The sequence below is a fragment of the Pelodiscus sinensis genome, chromosome 17 (assembly GCF_052426305.1).
Source record: "Pelodiscus sinensis isolate ZL-2025 chromosome 17, ASM5242630v1, whole genome shotgun sequence".
NCBI lineage: Eukaryota > Metazoa > Chordata > Testudines > Trionychidae > Pelodiscus > Pelodiscus sinensis.
The window spans coordinates 18,828,878-18,849,905 of NC_143068.1; the positions used below are offsets into that span (position 1 = coordinate 18,828,878).

General features: G+C 41.4%; 1 protein-coding gene across 10 annotated transcripts in view; it reads left to right on the forward strand.

Moving 5' to 3' along the window:
- BCAS1 (brain enriched myelin associated protein 1) overlaps positions 1-16,765 on the forward strand; it is a 100,548-nt gene extending 83,783 nt beyond the window's left edge. For 5 of the 10 annotated variants that reach the window (XM_075901170.2, XM_075901176.2, XM_075901175.2 and 2 more), the window contains 3 exons: positions 6,398-6,451; positions 6,933-7,184; positions 15,330-16,765. In XM_075901170.2, the coding sequence (XP_075757285.2) occupies positions 6,398-6,451; positions 6,933-7,184; positions 15,330-15,407 (384 nt within the window). In that variant the 3' untranslated portion in view covers positions 15,408-16,765. The remainder of the gene's footprint in view (positions 1-6,397; positions 6,452-6,932; positions 7,185-15,329) is intronic. The other 5 variants (XM_075901177.2, XM_075901179.2, XM_075901173.2 and 2 more) reach the window with 2 other exon arrangements.
- The last annotated feature ends 4,263 nt before the right edge of the window (positions 16,766-21,028 follow it).

Sequence of the window (21,028 nt, forward strand, 5' to 3'; positions counted from 1 at the left end):
GTGTGTTTGATTGTTTTTTTAATACAAAAATCACTGATTGTAAAAATACTGCATCATGTCCATCGAACCTCTTCAAGTTATTGTTGCCTAATAAAGATGAATTTAAAAGGTTACTGCCAGATTAAAAATCTTACTTTTAAAATGTTTTCCATTTTCATAATAAAATAATTAGCTAAATGAGCCAATTCTCATAATCTATTTTCCTTTACATCCTTTATGCTATTTGTTTACCTTTTTGCACTTTACTTGGCTTGGACAGTGAAATTAGACAGATCTTTTTTGAGTTGGCTATTTCCTAGTTTTTCAAATACACTATTGGAGAGATTATTATTTGGTAACAAACCCTATGGAAAAAGAGTTAAATTTAAAGTAAAAACTTTCACTGAAATTTAACAAAAATCAGGAAAACATTTCTTTACTTAGAGATAGAAATGTAGCCGTGTTAGTCTGGTGTAGCTGGAACAAAAAACAGGACTATGTAGCACTTTAACAAAAAACAGGACTATGTAGCTTTCGTGGGTCTGGCCCACAAAAGCTCATCACCCAATAAACCATCTTGTTAGTCTTTAAAGTGCTACATAGTCCTGTTTTTTATTCCTTTATTTAGTTTTCCTTCAAACACGTGGGCCAAAACTGCCTGATTATGTCCTTTTATGTTCCTTATTATCCAAGATTTTTTTGTAAAATTACTGACTTTTCTAGTAGACATTCAAAAGCTGTAATCCTTATATGAGCCAGACCATCATATTCTATTTAAGTCACTAGATCAGCAGAACTCTATTTAAGTCACTAGAACTAAATCAACCGACACCAGCTAAATCAATTGACACCTAAGAACCTGGTCATGTTCAGGATGTTATGGTTTTCTATAACTTACTAGCAAAATTAAAGCAGTGATGCAAGTTGACCTGTCAGAACTTCTTTCTTCATTCTCATTTTTAGCATCAGGAAAATACTTTTCTGTTGTGTAACATCCGCTGATAGTTTAAGTTAATCTTAGCTGATTAGTGTCTTATAGAGATCACAGAAGATACAGGGTCTGATCATGTGACCTTTACTCTTTTAAACTTACAATTCTTTATTTACAATGAGGTTTCTTAAATGACTAAAGGTTACAATCCTGGGCTCATATTCTTTACTTTTTTCTTTCTTTCTTTTTCTTAAATTGTCATTTGCTAAAATTACCTATTGGCTACATCTACACTGGCATGATTTTCTGGAAATCCTTTTAATGGAAAAGTTTTCCGTTAAAAGCATTTTCGGAAAAGCAAGTCTAGATTGGCAGGACGCTTTTCCGGAAAAGCACCTTTTCCAGAAAAGCGTCCGTGGCCAATCTAGACGCACTTTTCCGCAAAAAAGCCCCGATCGTCATTTTCGCGATCGGGGCTTTTTTGCGGAAAACACTACTGTGCTGTCTACACTGGCCCTTTTCCGGAACAGTTTTCCGGAAAAATACTTTTGCCCAAACGGGAGCAGCATAGTTTTTCCAGAAAAGCACTGATGATTTTACATTAGATTGTCAGTGCTTTTCCGGAAATTCAAGCGGACTGTGTAGACAGCTGGCAAGTTTTTCCGGAAAAGCGGCTGATTTTCCGGAATAACTTGTCAGTGTAGACACAGCCATTATGTTTCTAGGGAAAAAAACATGAATATAGTGGGCCCGGTTCTTCTCTCATGTGCAATAATATCATCTAACTTAAGTTTCACTAACAGCAGTATTAGAGAAGAATAAGTCAATTTTTTACTTTATTTTTTTTAACCTGGTTTAAATGGTTACACTAATTTATCTTTCTAGCTTTTCCTGGAAAGTTCTGATTCCATTTCTATTGGCATCACTGACATTTTGTACTGCATTAGGGGACTAATCCATAAGCCAATGAAGTCAGTGGGAATCTTTCTTTTGACTTCAAAATCTTTGGCTCAACCCTATTAGAACACAACAAGAAAAATACTATGATGTTAATTTTTTAAAATAAATTATTACACATTTCAATAGGAGTAAATCAACGCCAAAACCAGTACAGGCAGTCCCCGGGTTACATGGATCCGACTTACATCGGATCCCTACTTACAAACAGGGTGAGGCAACCCCGCACTAGCTGCTTCCCCCCAGCAGACCAGGGAGACGCGAAGCTAGCGCCGGCCTCCCCCCAGCAGACCAGGGAGACGCAGAGCGGCTTTTCTCAGCTTGAGAAGAAAGGACTGAGGGAAGTGAGGTGTGGGAGAATAAAACTGAGCTCTGGAGAAATGTTTGGCTAGAGTTTCCCCTACAATATGTACCAGTTCCAACTTGCATACAAATTCAACTTAAGAACAAACCTACAGTCCCTATCTTGTACGTAACCCGGGGACTGCCTGTAATGTAGATTGTCGGCTGCAGGTCAGCCTTTAAAATGAGAAACATTAATGTGATTCATTATTCATGGATTTCAGTTTGCATGTCCTGATGTCATTCCCATCAATATTAAATCTGTCAATTTCCTGATTAATTCCTTTCAAGATTAATATGAAATGCCTCAAAGAGATTATCTGATTGTTTTCTGCTTTGTCTGAAAACAAAATTACCGATATTGTTTCAAGTGTTTTGTCTGAACATCAAAGGCCAATATCTGCTTGCTGCACGCATCAAAACAGTCCCCTTGAAGCTAGTTTGGACTTGGCTGGAAAAACTACAATAACTATCAGGGACCCACTCAACTGAATAAACATGATAGGGCAAACTCTGCTGTAACTTCACAACCTGTATGGCCCCATTGGTTTCACAGGATGTTAATCAGAGCTAGACTCTGTCCTTACATCTTGGAATTTAGGCCTAATCTACACTTAACAACACAGGTCAACATAGCCATGGTGCTCAGGTATGCAAAAAAAAAAAAAAAATCCACACCACTGATTGCTGTCATTATGCTGATCTAATCCCAGCACAGCTGGGTCAATAGAAAAATTCTTGTTTACGGATCTACCATCACTCAGGGAGGCAGAATTCCTACAGCAGAAGCAATTATACCACTAACCAGGTCATATAGAGTCTGTGTAGATAAATCTGGCAATTCCAGGATAGCTCTGAATTAGATTTAAGAATATTTCTTTTCCTTTGAAACTATGGCTAACAGCTGGCCTCAGTATGGTAGACAGTGCTGTTGCTCAAACAACATTATAAACCCCAATCTAGCTCCAAACCTGATGTGTCATTGTATGGGCTACAGTAGAATTAGGGAATGTCAAAAAAAATGCTACAGCTCTTTTCATATAAAGGCTGAGAAATTAATGTACAAGCCCGCAATGCCTAGATTTTGTACCTGCCCATAAGAAAAAGGAAGGGCTCACAGTTAAAAATAAAGAAAATATTATAAGGCAATATATAGAGAGAGACACCACAGCAGCCCATCTGGTGAAGACACCCTATGCTAACAGGAGAGAGCTTTCCCATCAGCATAAGAAAAAAATCTGGAAGCAGCGGCAGCTGTGTCACGACTTATCCCTGTTCACATAAGGGTTTATGTAGCTGTAACTTTTATTGCTTAGAGGGAAAGGTTTCTATAGCCTTGAGTGACATGTTATGCTGACATAGGCTGTCATGTAGACATAGCCTTAATCAAAGAATTAAATTGTTAAGTCTTAAAGAGCAGAGGAATTAGCAAGGACATATAATCAAAGGTTCCCTGACCTTCAAGACTGTGGTGTGAGCAGCACATGTACTGAAAGGGTGTAGTAGAGAAAACTGGAAAAGAGCCAGAGGCGAGTGACAAAAGTGATCAAAGGGATGCAATGCAAGCCATATAAGCAAAGGCTGAACGAAGTGGGCATGTTTAATTTGGAAAGGAGGAGATTAAGGAGGGGACATTATAGTGCTCTGTAAATACTTGAAAGGCTTGCATAAAAACGATGGAGAAAGGTTCTCTCTTGCTAAAGAGGGCAGGAGAAGAGGCACTGAGTTCAAATTCCAGCACAGTCACAGATTTAGGCCGTTATTCTACACTACAGATCTTAGAGCGGCACAGCTATACCACTGAAGCTATGCTGCGCTAAGGTCTCCCATGTGGTTTCTCTATGGCAGTGGGAGAGAAATCTCCCATCAGCATAACTCAGGGGTGGGCAATAATTTTTGGTGGGGGGCCATGCCAAGATTTTGGAAAGTGGTCAAGGGCTACACTTTTCTGTGGAGGAGGTGTGAGGTCTAGGATGGAGGTTGGGTGCAGAAGGATGCACAGGGTAGGGACTGGGGTGCAGGAGACAGTGTGGGGTCTGAGAGGGAATTTGGGTGAAGGAAGGGGTTGTGACCTGGGTCAGGGGATTAGGGTGTAAGGTAAGGGAGGGAATATGGATGCAGGAGAGGTTTTTGGCCTGAGAGAGGGACTATAGGAGAAGATGCAGTCTGGGAGGGAATTGTGACCTGGGAGATGGGGAAAAGGAGGTGCAGACTGAAGAGGATTTGGGTGGTGACCTGGGGCAGGGGAATGGGGTGCAGGGGAGTATGGGTGCAGGAGAGGGATTTTGGCCTGGGGGGGAGTGTAGGAGGAGTTAGAGGATCTAGAAGGGAATTGTGGCCTGGGGCAGCAGGGTGCAGAAGGTTTGGATGGTTACCTACAGGAGGGAGATGGGGCGCAGGGGGGGCTGGAATGCCAGAGGCAGGCTCTGACTTGGAGGTGCTTACCTATGTATTTCCCAGCCAGCAGCCCTGCAGCACCCCCAAGACAGGCTGGGCTCCCTGCCTGCTGCAGCCTCAGATCACTTTAAACTGCAGGCTGCTCCTTCCACATGGATCTCAGCTCTGGGAGTGGTAAGAGATTTGCACTGCCTCCATTCCCCAGACCATTCTCTCAGTGCTTATTGGCCGGGTGTTCCCAGCCAATCGGAGCTGAGGATTGGACTGGGGGATGGGGAGATCACACAAAGTGCCCTCCCCCTTCCCCACACAGAGTAGAGAGCCCACAGACTGCACTTTAAACTGTGGCAGCTGTGTGCCTGAGGTTTCTGGCAGGGTGGTTTGCAGGTTTACAGGCCAGATCCAGTGGCATAATGGGCCAGATCCAGCCCCCGGGCCTTATTTTGCCCAAGCCTGGCATAACTGAATCACTCTCAATGAGTAGCAGTAGCTATGTCAGTGAGAAAGCATATATCCCACCAATATAGTCATGTCCATACTAGCCCTTTTGTTGGTCAATTTACGTTGGTCAGAGGCATATTTTTTCCACGTCCCTGACCGACCAAAGTGCTAATTTAGACACACCATTAGAGTAAATCTCAGAAAAACATATTCCCACCTGTAAGAACCATAAGATAGTGAAACAGTTTGCTTAGGGATGTTGTGGAAACTCCTTCTCTGGAGGCTTTCAAAAGAAAAACCATCTGTTTTGGATGGTTAGACACAACAAATCCTGAATCTTGCCAAGGAGTTAGACTAGATGACCCTTGTGGTCCCTTCGGACCTTGTGAATCTATGATGAAAAGGAAAAAGGGCTTTATATGAAATAGACCATTTGCAGTATTTCCAAACCCAGGAAGTCCAAAATCATACATCAGCTCCCTCCCCTCCGCCAAAAAAAAAATGAGATGAGATTAAAAATTATGAGTATTTTAATAGACTTGGGGGTTTTTTTATTTGCTTTCTGACTTTCTGAGCCTTTAGAGCAGTGGTTCCCAAACTTTTCAGCATCACGCCCCCTTTTTGATATTTGAGAAACCCTCATGCCCCCCACAAAATAGCAGCAAAACTTGTTCGGAGGGGAAGGGAACTGATGGGGGACGAGAAACAAAAATAGCAGCAAAACTTGGGGGGGAGATAGATAGGGAGCTGAGACACCTCACGCCCCTCCTGGAATTTCTTCATGCCCCCCAGGTTGGGAACCCATGCTTTAGAGTTTATAGTTTGAAGTTGCTCTGTAACTTTCTCTATGATAGCTAAAAACTCACTTTGTTGCCATAAAAGCTGTTATTCTCCTGTAATCACATGATTCCAGGAGATGGAACTTTAAGAAAAACAACTACTATGAGACTCACAATGAAATAAAAAAATTGGTAACACTGCAATTTATTAAACCATGGGGTCATCTCCACGCTCCCCAAGTCAAATTTGCAGAGAACCTAAACATATCTAATTTCTAGGCTCGCCTACCATATTTCTTTTTAGCTGAATAAATGTCAGTGTTGTTTTGATATTCCCATTTGCAAGCAAATGTTTTAGCACAAATGTAACCAGTAATCTACAAGCACAGAACCTCACAGAGCCATCATGTTATTTTATTTGTCCTTCAAATCTGAAACTTGATTTGTGAACTTTGACTACATCCAGTGTTTTCTCACTTTGAATTCTTATCTTTACTGTATTTGTCTGCTCTGTGATGTTGTTTGTCTTTTAAGGAATTCATGCAGTGTCTCCTTTTGCAATTCCACGCAGCATTTTCTATGGCATTGGACTTCCAGGGCCAAATCATGGCTTGTTAATCACCTGGTGGAGTATTGTAATTTTATAGACGGGATATTTTTACCTCTGCTTCATGTGTCCTGCTACCTGCCTTTATCTCTCCTCCCCTGGCACTTCCAAGTTTCTATGGTGATTTTGCAGCTTCGGATGCAGAGATGGTTATATTTTTGCAGCTATGGGTGCATGCATGTAATTCTATCCATAGCTATATGATCTTGTTTTTTCTTTCATCATATGCTGCTGCCTGCGAAAGCTTTGCCACAGAAATATGTAAAAATAAAGGCTATCCTCACTCTTTACTCACATGAGTGATCTCAATCCCATCGGGGCTCCTCTTCCACATAAAGGCTACAGGAATGAGGCTTAAACTCTGTACACTGGAGAGTCCTCTCCCCCCCCCCCCCCCCCACACACACAGGTGGCCTTTAATTTTTACTATATTTATGAACCTCCTGCCAAAATGTTTATATTTTCCACTAAAAATAACCATTGTTTGAAACTGCTTTAGACATCAGGCTCCACAGAGAGGCCAGTCTCCCCAACGGAAAGTGAACCTGTGGGCCAGAAGAGCAAGGGGAGTTCAAAAGACAAAACATCTACAGCAGAGCTAAGCAAACAGGAAACCAAAGAACAGCAAGACTCCAGAGAACAGCAAACCACAGCCACAGAGTCAATCCAGAATGGAGGAGACACTGCAAAGGACAGCCCCCTCAAGAAGACAGAGAAGAGACAGTCACTTGGAGGGTTTTTTAAGGGCCTTGTATGTTAATTTTTTATTGCTTTTAAATCATGATTCAGCTCATTTTAAATGATGATCAGGCAAGCTGCCTCTTGTGAGCCTATCCCTACACTGGTGCAGGCTATAACTTCAGTGGGGTGACACAGAGGTCCACTTACATGGAGCTGCTTGAAGGACCAGAGCATATTTTCAGCCGGAGGCGGAGGCAGGGGAAATGGGAACGCAGCTGCCAATCAACAATAGAGCAGAAAATATTTTGGGAACACGTGTGTGGATTTTTCTTCCCCTCTTTATTTTGTGGCATTTCACGCCCCTGAAATTTAGATTTTTGGAAAAAATGTTGTAGGCTGAAAGGCTCCTTCTGCTTCCCTCCTCTCCCCCAACTAGTAAGACCTTAGTGAGCAAGGTTGTTGTTGTTGTGTTGGTCTAGGATATGAGAGAGACAAGGCGGGTGAGGCAATATCTTTTATTAAGTCAGCCAAACAACAATAATGTGGGTAAAACCAGACAGTCACTAAACTGTCAAATTAACTGTCACAGAAAAAAGTTAGACAAAAACACTCTGTGGGTGAACAGTTGTCACAAAACAATCACTCTCCCTGTCTGACTTCTCAGATCTTCCTGTCAAGGGAAACCTGCACAACCCCTTCAAAAGATGAGCATGGGAGCTAACAATCATAACTTGCCAGACATTAAAAATCACATCAGACTCTGATGTTACATCTGATTACAATAATCTGTAATCCACTAAATCTCCCTTTGTCGTGTGACTGTAGAGGTGTTTGTTGCCCACTTCATTGTGTTAAGTCCTTATGCTTAACAATCTGTCCCGCCTTATATTTAGCTGGGAGACTGTGGTTATATTTCCCAGGCCTGCAGAAGAGCTCTGTGTAGCTCTTTCAGCACAAATTGGTCTAATAAAGATATTACCTGTCCATCATGGTCTCTCTCATGGTGAGCAGTGAGAAAGCTAATTCACAGAGTAGCCACTTGCCTCCATGAAGAAGCCTTCTCTCTAAAAAACAACTAATGCTGGGAACATAAAAAGTCACACATTTTCTAGTAGCTTTTTATAAAACAATTGGCAGGAAGCAACTTATTCCGCTCTTCTTACCACAACAGAGAGGCTGAATACAACATGCTGTGGGGTCGCTCCTGACTTCAGGAACTCATCCAAGACTAGCCACTTCCAGCGAGGCCAACAGCCTCGCTGGGCCCCTGAGCAAGGTGGCTGGGGCGGGGCTGGGACTAGGCAGCCCTCAATGGCGACTGAAGAATGACATGCCTTCCTCAGCGCTGCCTGGAGCTAGGGTTGCCAGATGGTTGAAACAAAAATACCGAACACTTCCCTCCCCCCAAAAAAAACACTGGGAAAAAATTCTGTTGAAGGGAAAAAAGGGGGGGAGACCAAAGTTGCCAAATAAAATAAAATAAAATAAAATAGCATTAAAACAGCATGTCCCCTTTAAGAGTGAGTGCAGGGATAGGAGCACGGGTTGAGCATTGCTTCCCCTAGGTCTTTTGGCCGGCAGCCATTTTGTGCCTGCAGCCTTGGGGAACCAGGTAAGCATAGGGGTTGGAGACCAAGTGGAGGGTTCGGGGGGGGGGGGAGGCAGGCATTGAGTGCTTGTAGGGTTGCCAGGTGCCCGGCATTTTCGTCTCCTGGCTGGGGAAAAATTCAGAAAATACCAGACATCTCAGGTGCCCGGTATTCTCTGAATTTTTTTACCAGACAGGAGCCGAAAATAGCAGACTGTCCGAGTGAATACCGGATACCTAGCAACCCTACCAGGAGCACTTGGCATGATTCTCCAGCAGTGATATAAAGGGCCCAGGGCTCCAGCTGCTGCCACAGTAGTAGCAGTGGTGGCTGGAAACTCCAGGCCCTTTTGTATTGCCGGGCCCGGGGAAGTTGCCCCCTTTTTCTCTCTCTCCTCCCCCTCCCCCCGCTGCCGCCAAATCCAGCAGCATGCCTGGCCACATCTTTTGCTGTGCCTAGTGCGGGGAGGAGCACAAAATGACGAGGACACATCTTAGCTGTAATGAATCTGGTTATTTAAAACATTTCCTCCTCTTCCCTGCCCCCGCTCCCCTCCCCAGCTCTGCTTGTAAGGTGGTTAGGAAAGAAGCTAAAATTGACCCAATGATCACTGCCCAAAAGAGGAAAAAGCAAGTAGAACAGAATTTAAATTGACACTGATTTGAAATCTAGCCCTTTGGAACATTAGGTTATCAAGTTAAGCTGTTGTTCAGAACCATATGATTCATTTTATGGCAGATGTTTTTCAACCTCATAAGGAGTGTTTGATTTACATGCATTTCACAGAATTGTAATCTATCCTATATTGCCATTTGCATTACCAAAAAAAATGTATATTGTGTTCAGTATTAGCCAGGGAAGAAGAAGGTAAGAAACTTCACTTTTTCTGCATGAACTCTTAGTAATAATGAAGCCACTAACAATTTTTTTCTATTTAAAATATATTTGTCATTCAAAGGCCTTTGGTGAAATTCTAGCCTTCTAAAATAGGGGGCTTTTAGCCATTGAAATCATTGGGGCCAGGATTTTATCCCAGATGTTCAGAGATGCTAAGGCCAAATAATTTCCATTCACTTCCATTCATCTGCAGCCAGTACTTAATTTGTGCTGAAGTAACCAGGTTTGAGACCTGGCACCTCTAAGTTTGGTGGTTCATACCTCCAGCACCACTGTGCTTGCCGCATCAGTTATGAAAGTAAAATATTGCTTGAACCTCAGCACCTCATTACAAATTAAGCACTGTCTGCAGCTCTCACTGAAGTCAAGGAGATACATCTCATTGCAGGAGGAGTAACAGTTCATTCGAACTAAGGACTTAGTTCGGATTAATTTCTGACTGCCGCATGTAGCCGCAGGCAGTCAGTTCGAACTAAGGGGATTTTAAATTGGCGCCCGCCCAGGAACATGCAAATGAAGCCCAGGATATTTAAATCCCAGGCTTCATTTGCAAGTTCGAATCCCTAAATGAGCCACCCTAGTTCGAACTAGGGGGCTAGTGTAGACATACCCTGTGTGATAAAGGACTTCTATAGTTATAGGGTTTTTTACATGTGTATTGTGTAATTTAGAAAACTGCATCCAAAAACCTTTCATACAAGTTAGACTGGGTCTGCATGAGCACTTATGTCAGCAAAGCTTTTGTCACTTATGAGTGTGGGGAAAAAAATCACCCTGTGTGATATAAATGTTGCTGGCCTAAGTGCTCATATACACAGCACTATGTTGGTGGGAGATGCTCTCCCGCCAACAGAACTACTGTCACTCACTGAGCTGTTTTTATTCTGTTGATGGCAGAGTTCTCTTCCATTAGCATAACATGGCAACTTGAGCTGTATCCATATAACTGTGCCACTGTGAGCTTGTAAGTGTAGACATAGGCCTTAAATACCTACAGCATTAGAATAACTGCTAAAGAGATTAGGAGGGAAACAAGAAAATATGTTTTTATACGAAAGTCAATAAGGCAGGAGGATGTCTCAGATGCAGAGCAGAGGAAACTTGCATTGAGAGAGGTGAAATTATGTGCAGGGAAAGAGAGAGGTGGATATTTCTACAAGCAAGTAAAGTGGAGGGAGAATAGAAAGAGAGATCATCCCTAATATTTTTCTTTGATGATTTGTATTCCTCGTTCTTGATACTAATTTGTCTGTGTAGTCCATTGTTTTCTCTTTCATTAACAGAGCTCTGAAGTACTCAGGGATCTTTCCTCTTTTATGAACGGAATAATTCTTCTTTTTAAAAATAGACACACACAGGGTGTGTCTAGACTACATGGCTCCGTCAACGGAGCCATGTAGATGAGTTTACTCGGCAAAGGTAAATGAAGCGACGATTTAAATAATCGCTGCTTCATTTACATCAAAATGGCTGCCGCACTGTGCCAATCAGCTTTTTGTTGGCAAAGCGCGGCAGTCTAGATGGGGATCTGCCAACCCCAGAACCCTTTGTTGGCAGGTCCTGTAAGCCCTTTTTCATGAGGCATAAATGGAGCCATCAACGGAGCCATGTAGTCTAGACACACCCATAGAGAATAAAGATTTTAGATTTATAGCTCTACAGTTTATCTGGCCAATTAGCTAGCTCTACAACCCACTCCTAAAGTTATTACTAGCTCTTTCTGAACAGAGATGTGCAGGGGATTTTTACCTCTTCAGTCAGGAAGAATATTCAGCATTTAAAATAGAAGTGTTCCTCAGATTGAAATATTTGATAGCACACTACCACTCCTTCAAATATTTGTGACTCAAATTGTTACCCACATCTAAGGAACTCAATACCCAATTCTTCCAAAGACCAACATTTCCCAGTACAACCATAGTTCTGAGGAAACCAAAATAAGTGTCAAAGTCTACACCACAAATTGTAATAGTTAATCTAAAAATACTAGGCTATACATAATAATCTAATCACAGTATCCTCCATTCAGAGTATCAGTCCAGAAATCTGGTAATAGCTTCTCTGATAAAATGCTGAGCTCTGAACTGATGAAACAGAGTTGGAAGATATTTTTAGAAGAAGTGGAAATTATCTAGACTTTACGTGTCTCCTTTCTCCATTGTGCATTTTCATGGACAAAGTCCACTGGATTGTCCCCTGAATTCTGGCCACGTGTTTAAAACACTACCCTGAACCCATTGGTTATTCTGGGAACGGACATAGTGTAAAGGAAATTGAATATGCAGGTATGCACTAGATTAGAAAGGCCAGATCAGACATCTGTTCCTACTACTAATAGAATTGATGATGCTATTAAAATTACAGTACCAATGGTGTGGGTCTGTCAGAGAGCAAGGGTTAACTACCTCAACTTCACTGAGAGGAACAATACAATTTTGTGGCTGTTACATAAGCAAGAGAGGGATGCACAGCATAATAAAATGGAAAGGAATTTAGAATAGGGTGTGAATCAGGAAAATGTTCACTTACAAAAGGTAGAGATTAATTGTCTGATTTTCATAACTAGTATGACTAAAAATAAATGGAAACCCTGGAGATTCCCTTTGTCTGAAACCACTCTCAGAAATTATCTGAATCAGAAATGATAATGTATATTGAGGCATTGCTTTTTCTGAATTCACTCTGAATGAGAACTGCTCTGTCACCACATTCCTGACGCCAATTTAGAACAGATACAATCCAAATTAAATGAGTTCCAAATTAGCACCTCAAAGGGGCTGGAGTAACCGAGAGCTGAGTTCAGACCATGGGAAACCATGCCAGCCCGTGGATCTGAGGGCAGAACTGAAATTTGCTTATTAAAACAAAGGTATCAACACTTTGTTTTATAAAGATAAGAGCCTTGAAAATTCAAGTTAAGAAGACTCCTTTATAGTTTCCAGTTTTATTCAACAAGCCACTTTGAAAATTGGTGCAGCAAAGAAGATGCACTAAAGGTGAACATTAATAAATGATGCTGCTTGGTAAATGTGCAAAGTGAGTCAAAATGAGTTCACTTCCAGCCTGCCGTGTTTCTAGGAGATGGGGCAAACAGAAGTTTCTTATGTCCTAAGTGTAATACATCCACCCATTGCACAGACACAGTTACAGCTGACAGGCTTCAAACTTGTTGTCTAACATTGGGAAATCTTTAAAATGATGTCCAGACTCTTTTAGTTGGCTTAAATTGGAAAAACTTGCTTCTTTTGTTGATCTGTAAATATGGTCAGCTACCAATGTTGCTGCATTTAAAAAGTAAAGTGTTTTGTGCTGTCTGTGGGGTATAACCATGTAGAAGCCATTTAATTCTAGACACAATGGCCCATGTTCAACTTTGGTCTAAACAGATGCAATTCAGTTAACAATCAGCTGAGTTGCACCTGCCTGCACCATGGTCAATACAGATTGCACAGGATAAAACAGTGCACTCGTTGACCCATTGTGGCAGTGGGAGTGGGAGTGGTGGCTTTGAAGGATGGTATATATGTTTCTGAATTTACTGTGTTAGTCAACAGGACCTTCATTTAAAATTTGCTTTAAAAATATTTAATTAGTGTGTTGCTGAAGATTATAAAATCCCATCTTTAAACAACTGTCATCCTCTCTCCCCAGTCTGTCACTGAACATAGAGACACCAGTTTAATAGTACTGCGTAAGGTCCCATGAATCCTAAGAACATACCTGTTTCCTCCTTTTGTCAGCCTATATTGACACGCTGTCTTCTTTTACCCAGTTTGTCACACTGCCTTTGCAGAGTTGATAGGAGTCCCTAACCAAATTTGTTTGACTAGTCTCCCATTCTCCCATTTCTCTGTAAAACTGTGTGTCCCAGAGTGTATTCAGCAATGTCCTATGGATTACTGGTGCCATGCTGTATACATGTCCTCTCTGGTCAATAGAGCTAATACTGAAGTTGTGAATGATAGCTGATCAAATTTTCTAATAATGCACTAAATTCACATAGTTAGACAGAATGGTAGGTATGGCTGCATAAGTACAACACACACGTGACACTTATCTAAAGCAGGAAATCTTTTACCCAGATTCAAATCTGGTTCAGCTAAACTACGTTTTAAAACAGATTATCTCTGTAGTTTAGACAGGGGTTTCGACTTAGACTGTTTTAAGAAGTCTGTCCTTCAGAATTACTCAACTGCTTTTGCATATTTCTATTTATTGTGCTGGTTTCAAGACAAGTAAAAGTAGGTCAGGGCACCTCAAATCACCTAAAATGGGCTTTACAGTATGGCTTTAATTACTTGGAAATTTGCACCTAATATAAGATAGAGTCATATTTGTGATGTGAATAGAGATGATGCAACTCAACCATACTTGTTATAATTGGAAAAGAGGAGTGTCATGAACTATTACCAAAATAGTTGTATTTGTAGTGTATACAGGGCATTAAAAATGCAATATCATTATGATATATAGTATGGCTTCAGTAACCAATTTGGACAATGATATTTTACTGAGCACTATTCTAGTACCCAGGGGCAGATATACGGCAGGGCGAACGGGGCGGCCGCCCCGGGCCCTGCGCTTCAGAAAGCCCCGTGCATGCGCCGTGGCGCCGCTGCACATGCGCATGGCATCACTGCGCATGCGCCATGGCAAAGGGGGATCCTGCGGAATTATGCTGCCCAGGGCCCCGCAAAACGGTCATCTGCCCCTGCTAGTACCCCAGTAATACAGCATGATTAGTGAGTGTAGTTCTCTGAAAACAGTAATTCTTGCCCAGGGAAATAATCAAAGAGAATGAACAGCCATGTTTAGGTATAGTTGTGGCTTGCACCATTATACTCCCATTGTGGTGAATGTGCAGACTCCTACTCTCAATTAGGGATGGTTAACAGATGATGCTTACTGGTTCTGGTTAACTGGTTATCCGCTGTAGATAGGGGAGCTGCAGCCCAGCCTGAACAGCCCCTGTCTGTGGCAAGCCCTGGTGTGATGCAGATAGGGCAGGGCTGGGCAATAATTTTTTGTCGGGGCAGCACTTCAGAAATTATTGAAGTGGCTCCAGGCTGCACTGAAAGGGGCGGGGCCTCAAGCATAAGGGGCAGGGCCAGGATACTTCCCTGCTCTCCCACCCGCAGACCACGATTGGCCTGGGGGTGGGGGAGCGCATGAGGTCTCTGCCCCCCCCTTCAGGTTCCCCTAAGGCGCCCATGCCCCTGGCAGTTGGAGGAGACTTTGCGCACTGCCCCTTCTAGCCCCAGGCCAATCAGGGCTTGGGGGTGGGGGAGCACACGAAGTCTCCTCCCACCCTGCCAGGAGCGTATGGCACTAATTGGCTTGGGGGCAGGGGAGTGGCAGGGCCTCCACAGAACACATCAACACACTTGGTGGGTTGGATTTGGCCCGCGGAGGCCCTTTTGCCCACCTCTGAAGTAGGGGCTGCTTCCGCCGGGCTGCAGTGGGGGTGGGAGGGACCTGTTCATTCTGGCCCTGCCTTCCACCCCTTAATTATCCGGTTAACTATAATTAACCAGTTAACCAATTAAAGTAACGATTTTACATCCCTACTCTCAATAGTATTAAAAACTGATTAAAGGAGAACGGAGGAGAGAAAAAAGGTAACATCAATGAAAATGTCTGTTTGCAAAGAACTAAAACATAACCACAGATGTAATTGTTCCTCAGTATTGTTCAACTATTTTTATGTCTCTCTATATATTCTTCCTCAGGGGCCAAAACGGATGTCTGATGCTGAAGTGCAAACAGATCCAGTGTCTATTCTACCTGCTGGAAAATCCAACCAATGAATACATTGGCTGCTGAAGAATCAGACACACTCTTTGAGCTCCCTTGCAGTAAAGACGTCTCATTATTTTCCTTTATATGGCTGTCATCAAAAGAGGGCAATGCTGAAGACTAAAGTAAACATTTGTGTACATTTGAGATGTATCATTTACAGAATTTGTTCATTAGATGTTAGTAAGTAACTGTAAAGGTCATTGAGAAGCAATGTGTAATATTATAATTAAAGAGAGGTCATACGGGTGATTTTTAAGTCTGGGGAGGGTGAAAGGATGCAGTGGTTTTCAAACTTTTTTTCTCAAGACCTAGTCGAAGAAAATTGTTGATGCCTATGAAACAACGTAAATTGACTAGAGTGTGGACTCCAGAATGGGGCTGAGGATAAGAGTTTTAGAATGTAGGAGCGGGCTCTGGCTTGGCGGGAGGGCGGGGTCAGGGCTAGGGCTTACCTTAAGCGGTACAGTGGGGTGCTAAGGCAGGCTTCCAGCCTCTCCTGGCACTGCAGACCATGCTGCACCCTGGAAGCAGCTGGCAGCAGGTTGTTAGCCAATGGGAGTGCAGAGCTAGTGCTTAGGGCAGGGCAGTGCAGGGAGCCCTGTGCACTCTCCCCCCTCACCTAAGAGCCGGGCCTGTTGCTGGCTGCTTCTGGTGCGCAGTATGGTCTGCGGTGCCAGGACAGGCAGACAGCTGCCTTAGTACCCCCACTGGTCATCCGATCACACTGCAGCAATGAGACCCCGTGCCTGACATTTCACGACCTACTACTGGTTTGCAACCCCTTGTTTGAAAACCACTGAGAGGATGTAAAGGTGAGGTAAGAAAGTGGCCGTGAAAAAGATGACTTGTGGAGTAAGTGAATGTGACGAAAGCAATGCATTTTTGTGGCAAAACAGTGAACAAAGAATTCTCAGCTACCAAGCTTTGAAGCAGTCATGAAAAAAATCATATTTTGATAAAAGTTATATTTAAAAGTAAATACCCACCAACCTTACATAGTTTGTCATTATGCTGTAATTAGCAAGGTCTGCAATACAACAGAATCTGTGTTTTTAAGATTATGCTTCAGATTGGTCTACACATTATTAATGAAAATTAAAAGGCTAAAATGCAAAGGCTTGAAATGATTTAAAGTACAATTTCTTCCTTGACTTAGTGAGGTGGAATAACAAAAATACTTAAGCTATTAATACAACACAAGGGGGCGCCAGTATCTCCACTCTCTTACTAATTCAAAAGCTCTATCTACAATCTTATGTTGTTAATGTTTTTCAGAGTTAGAAAAAAAAATCTTAGTTGTTTTGTCAGTTACTCATCTCCATTCATATCTGTAATTTATCCTAATAAAAACCAACTTTAAGACTGACCAGGATTCCTCCTGCTTTACAAACTCCTGGAATAATCAGGGTTAATAAATTTTACAAATAATTTCAGATTTCTGTGGTTTATTCAACCCTTCTATTAACTCAAACAGGGAACTGTGGAATTGACATTTAAAGCATAGTAATATCTGAATTATAGATTATTAAATCATACTTAAATCAATATATGCAAGCAAATACTTTTCCTTCAAAAAATAACTCATTTGCATCTTTGATCCTTAACTGAAGATCCTTATAAAAGGGACCCAGTTTGTCCCTATTCTTAGATCATTGATATGGAAGCCAGGATATCCACACACTATTCTTGGCTGTGGAATAAATATCTGTCATCCTCCCTCAGTGAAAGATTAGATTAATCAGATTTCAAACTTCAGTTCTTTCCAGATATCATCCCTGTAAGCAGATGGATTCTGTAGCATTTGCAGAACTACATTCCTGATGAGTATTATGAAAGGGGAGGTGAAGAGATTTGTCTCTCTCATTAGGAATCTTTGTAGATAGATAATAATGCTTCAAGAGGCCCCAGCAAACCCATAGTCTTGTGATCGATGACCAAACTAGCACCAGGTGTTACGTGCTCAGAAAGCTACATTGGTATTTTAATAATTACAGCACTTGCTATTCTTCTTCCAAAGCACAATGGGCCTTTAATCTGACGTCCTATACAATGATATAAATCAGGAAAACCACTGTATACATCTTAGGCCTAATCCACAGCTCTCTGGTTTTACACCCAAGGGTACGTCTACACAACAGCGTTATTTCAGAATAACTGTTGTTATTCTGAAATAACAAAATGTGCATCTACACTACAAGTCTTTATTTCAAAGTAATGTTAAGTTGGAGGACTTCTTACTCCTATCATGGTAACTCTCATTTTACAAGGAGTAAGGGAAATTGAAGGAAGTGTTCTTCCTTCGGCTTCCTGCTGTGTAGGCAGCACCAACTGCTGAGTTAAGCTATTTCTACTTCAGCTACGCAATTGACGTAGCTGAAGTTGCATAGCTTATCTGACTTTAGCCCTGCTGTGTAGACGTATACCCTATGTTATTCTTTTGACTGCAATGAGTTAATGAATAATCCTGTTATACACAGCTCTGTCAGATTTAAGTTAACTTCCTATTTTCCCACTGTTCCACTTCATACAGGAAAGTTTAATGTGGCACAAAACCAGCCATAAGCCTTATAATTCTCGTGGTGCATCTATATACCAACAAAGCTGCATCCACAATAAAGGTTGTACCAGACCAACTAATTTCAGTTGCAAAAAAAAAAAAAAAAAGTGTTACTCCCGTAACCTGACCTTTTATAATACTAAAGAGTCTGTGTAAGAGCCTGACTTTCCTTACAAGCAAAATTTGCCTCTACACAGAAACAGGGAAGTGACTACCCAGGGAGCAGTAAGAATAATGATTTTTTTGTTTGTTTGTTTTTTGGCATTTTTAACAGGAAACACATTTTTTTTTTGGCAAATCAAAAACTGCAAAAAAAGTTCTGGACAATTTTGTTTCAACAAAATCTAAACATTTTATTTCCATTTCAACCTTTTAAAAAATCAGATTAAAGGAAATGTTGAAACAAGTCATATTGAAACAATTTTTCAGTTCAAAAAAGTCGAGTGTGATTGTCAATGACTTCATACCACTGTGTGGCTAATACTGATGAAATAGTGATTAGCACTGGCAGGGCCCATTACGCAGGAACTACCCCTTTCATTTGATTCAGCTCTGATAACAGGAAGATTACAAGCTTTGAAGAAGCAGAGTCAGCTTTCTCATAAAGCAGCACCACATGCAGCTCTAAGAGGGGGAAAAAAGTCTTAAGGGATTAATCCACCATTTAATTGAGCTTCCTCATTCCAGTGACATGTTACTAAATTTCAGTATTTTTTAGATGGTAGGTGTTCACATAAAGTAAAGATGGAGAACTGATTTGTCGAGAAGCAGAGCTTTGTCAAAGCCACAGCCAAAGACAAAGGGAAAGCTTGCTAATGTTTCTTAGTTCCCAGACTAAAATACTGCATTGAGCTGCAGTTGTCAAGAAATCATGTGAAGAACTTTACTGAATCCACTCTGTCTTTAAATTTAAGCTTTTGAATAGCACACCACATTACATCAGAATATTACAAAATATCTAGTGATCGTAAGGTAATATTTTGAAAGAAATCAAATTTTAAAGACAAAAATGCAGTTTCAGGAATCAGTAAGCTTCCTAGGAAATGAGTTTAAATAAATAGCTCTGCCATTTGGGTAAGAAATGCCTCCCTCCAACTGACAGTGATTTATGAACTGCCCTCCATAAAAGAGCTCATTCAACAGTTAAGTTGTTTTGCGCTCCATGGCCATGTGTTCTTCTCATTACAGGATTAGTTTTCTTTCAGCCAGGCTATGTGGTGGAAATGCAGAAAAACAATTAGATTCTTGTGAAGTTTCATGCTTCAGGTTTTTCAACCTGCAAACAAATTATCTCCTATGAAAATACTCGTGAGCTCAATTGTTCTCTTTTGGAAACTGGCCAGGGGCTCAACTTTGTTAAACTAAAAAAGGCCAATAGTTGATATTTTCAAGAGTGGAACTGTCTTGAGCTGACTCAGTACCAGGTATATACACAGCTTGAGTAAAACAATTTCCAGTAATTTCCAGTGTCAAACAGGCCAATGTGGATTTTATGCAGAAATATATGCTGAATTCTCAAGACAGTCAAAATATGGAATTTGATTTTAGTGTTTTATTTTTGTACTAACTCTTGTCTAGAGATCTGTACAAAAACATGACTCCATTCTGTCACCCGCTGCATCTACTGGTTGTCTTTCATCTTATACCTAGACTACAAGTTCTTTGAGACAGAGGGCATCATTTTTGCTCTGTGTTTGTACAGCACATAGTACGTGGTCCTTTTCCATGACTGGATCTTGTTGGTGCTACGGTTCAAATTAACAGTTGTGCTAGGCACTGTTTTCAGACACAGAAGAGCTCCTTGCCAAATAGTTTAGGCACAGATCCACAAAGGGCTCTTAACTTTAATTGAAATCAATACTTTTGGGGATTTGGCCCATTCAAGGTAAACAGGCAAAGGGTGGGGGAAAGGATTTGTCATCCCCATTTCATGGAAGGGAAACTGAGGCACAATAAAATTCAGACTGAGGCTTTTTGCAAATCTGGCCCTAAGTGACCTGCCCAGGATCACTCAGGAAATCTGCAGCTAGGAACTGAACTTAGTTTCAATGGGTTCTCAAGATCCCTCTGTGATTGATTGCATTTATTACACTGGCTTTCCCTACCTGTGGGTCAAAAAGACTCATTTGTGACTACAGAACCAGAAAAAGTTCTGTAGATGCTTATATTTTTTTTAAATGCATGTTGTTCAGGACACAATCAAAAAGATACAAAAAACTCTTCAGGCAACAGAATGAAGTGGATTAATTATGAAAGCATAGTGGCATAGATATTATTTCTATATCATTCTTATCAGATTGGTTGTTTTTTAAGCTTTTTTTCCCCTAAGTGAAGTAACTGCATACAGACTTGCTCATAGCGTTTGCAGCCTCAAACTGTGCCTGGCACAACTGAAAGATTTACACCATCCTGGATATTTTTCATATTAGTGCCCTTTTGGGCCTGATTCTGGTCTCACTTAGACTAAGTCTACAGTACGGACTTTACAGCTATACCTCTGCAATTGTGCCACTCTCATGCTACTGCTCCATGCAGATGGCAAAACTCTCTCCTGTCTGCATAATTAAACCACCTACAACAAGCAATAGTAGCTATAGAGCTGTCCACAATGGCATGTCTGTGGGGGTATTGGTCGGGGAAGGATTTTTTTTCCACGTCCCTGATGGACAGAAGTTTTACTGACAAAAGTGCTAGTGTAGACGTAACCTTACATTACACTTAATCAAAACAACCCTACTGTGAGTCGGATCCAAATCCTATCAAAGCAGAATCTTACCCATTGTATGCAATGGCTCTTTTTCATTAAGAGATTAGAAGCCAGATTCAGATCTGAGATCCCACTCTAGCTCTGCAAGTGGGTAACAAAACAACAGCCAGCATATGTAGATGAATTTCATACTACAATTTGAGTAAAGGCACCAGTTTTTATGGGTAGGCTGCTGCCTCTTGTGCCTATAGAAGTTCCCAAGTTCCTTTCAGCTGTCTCATACAACAAAATCCATTGTTTAAAACAACAAAAGCAGTATTTCCTCTGTGAAGTGATAAGCAGAAAGTACTAACGACATCTACACA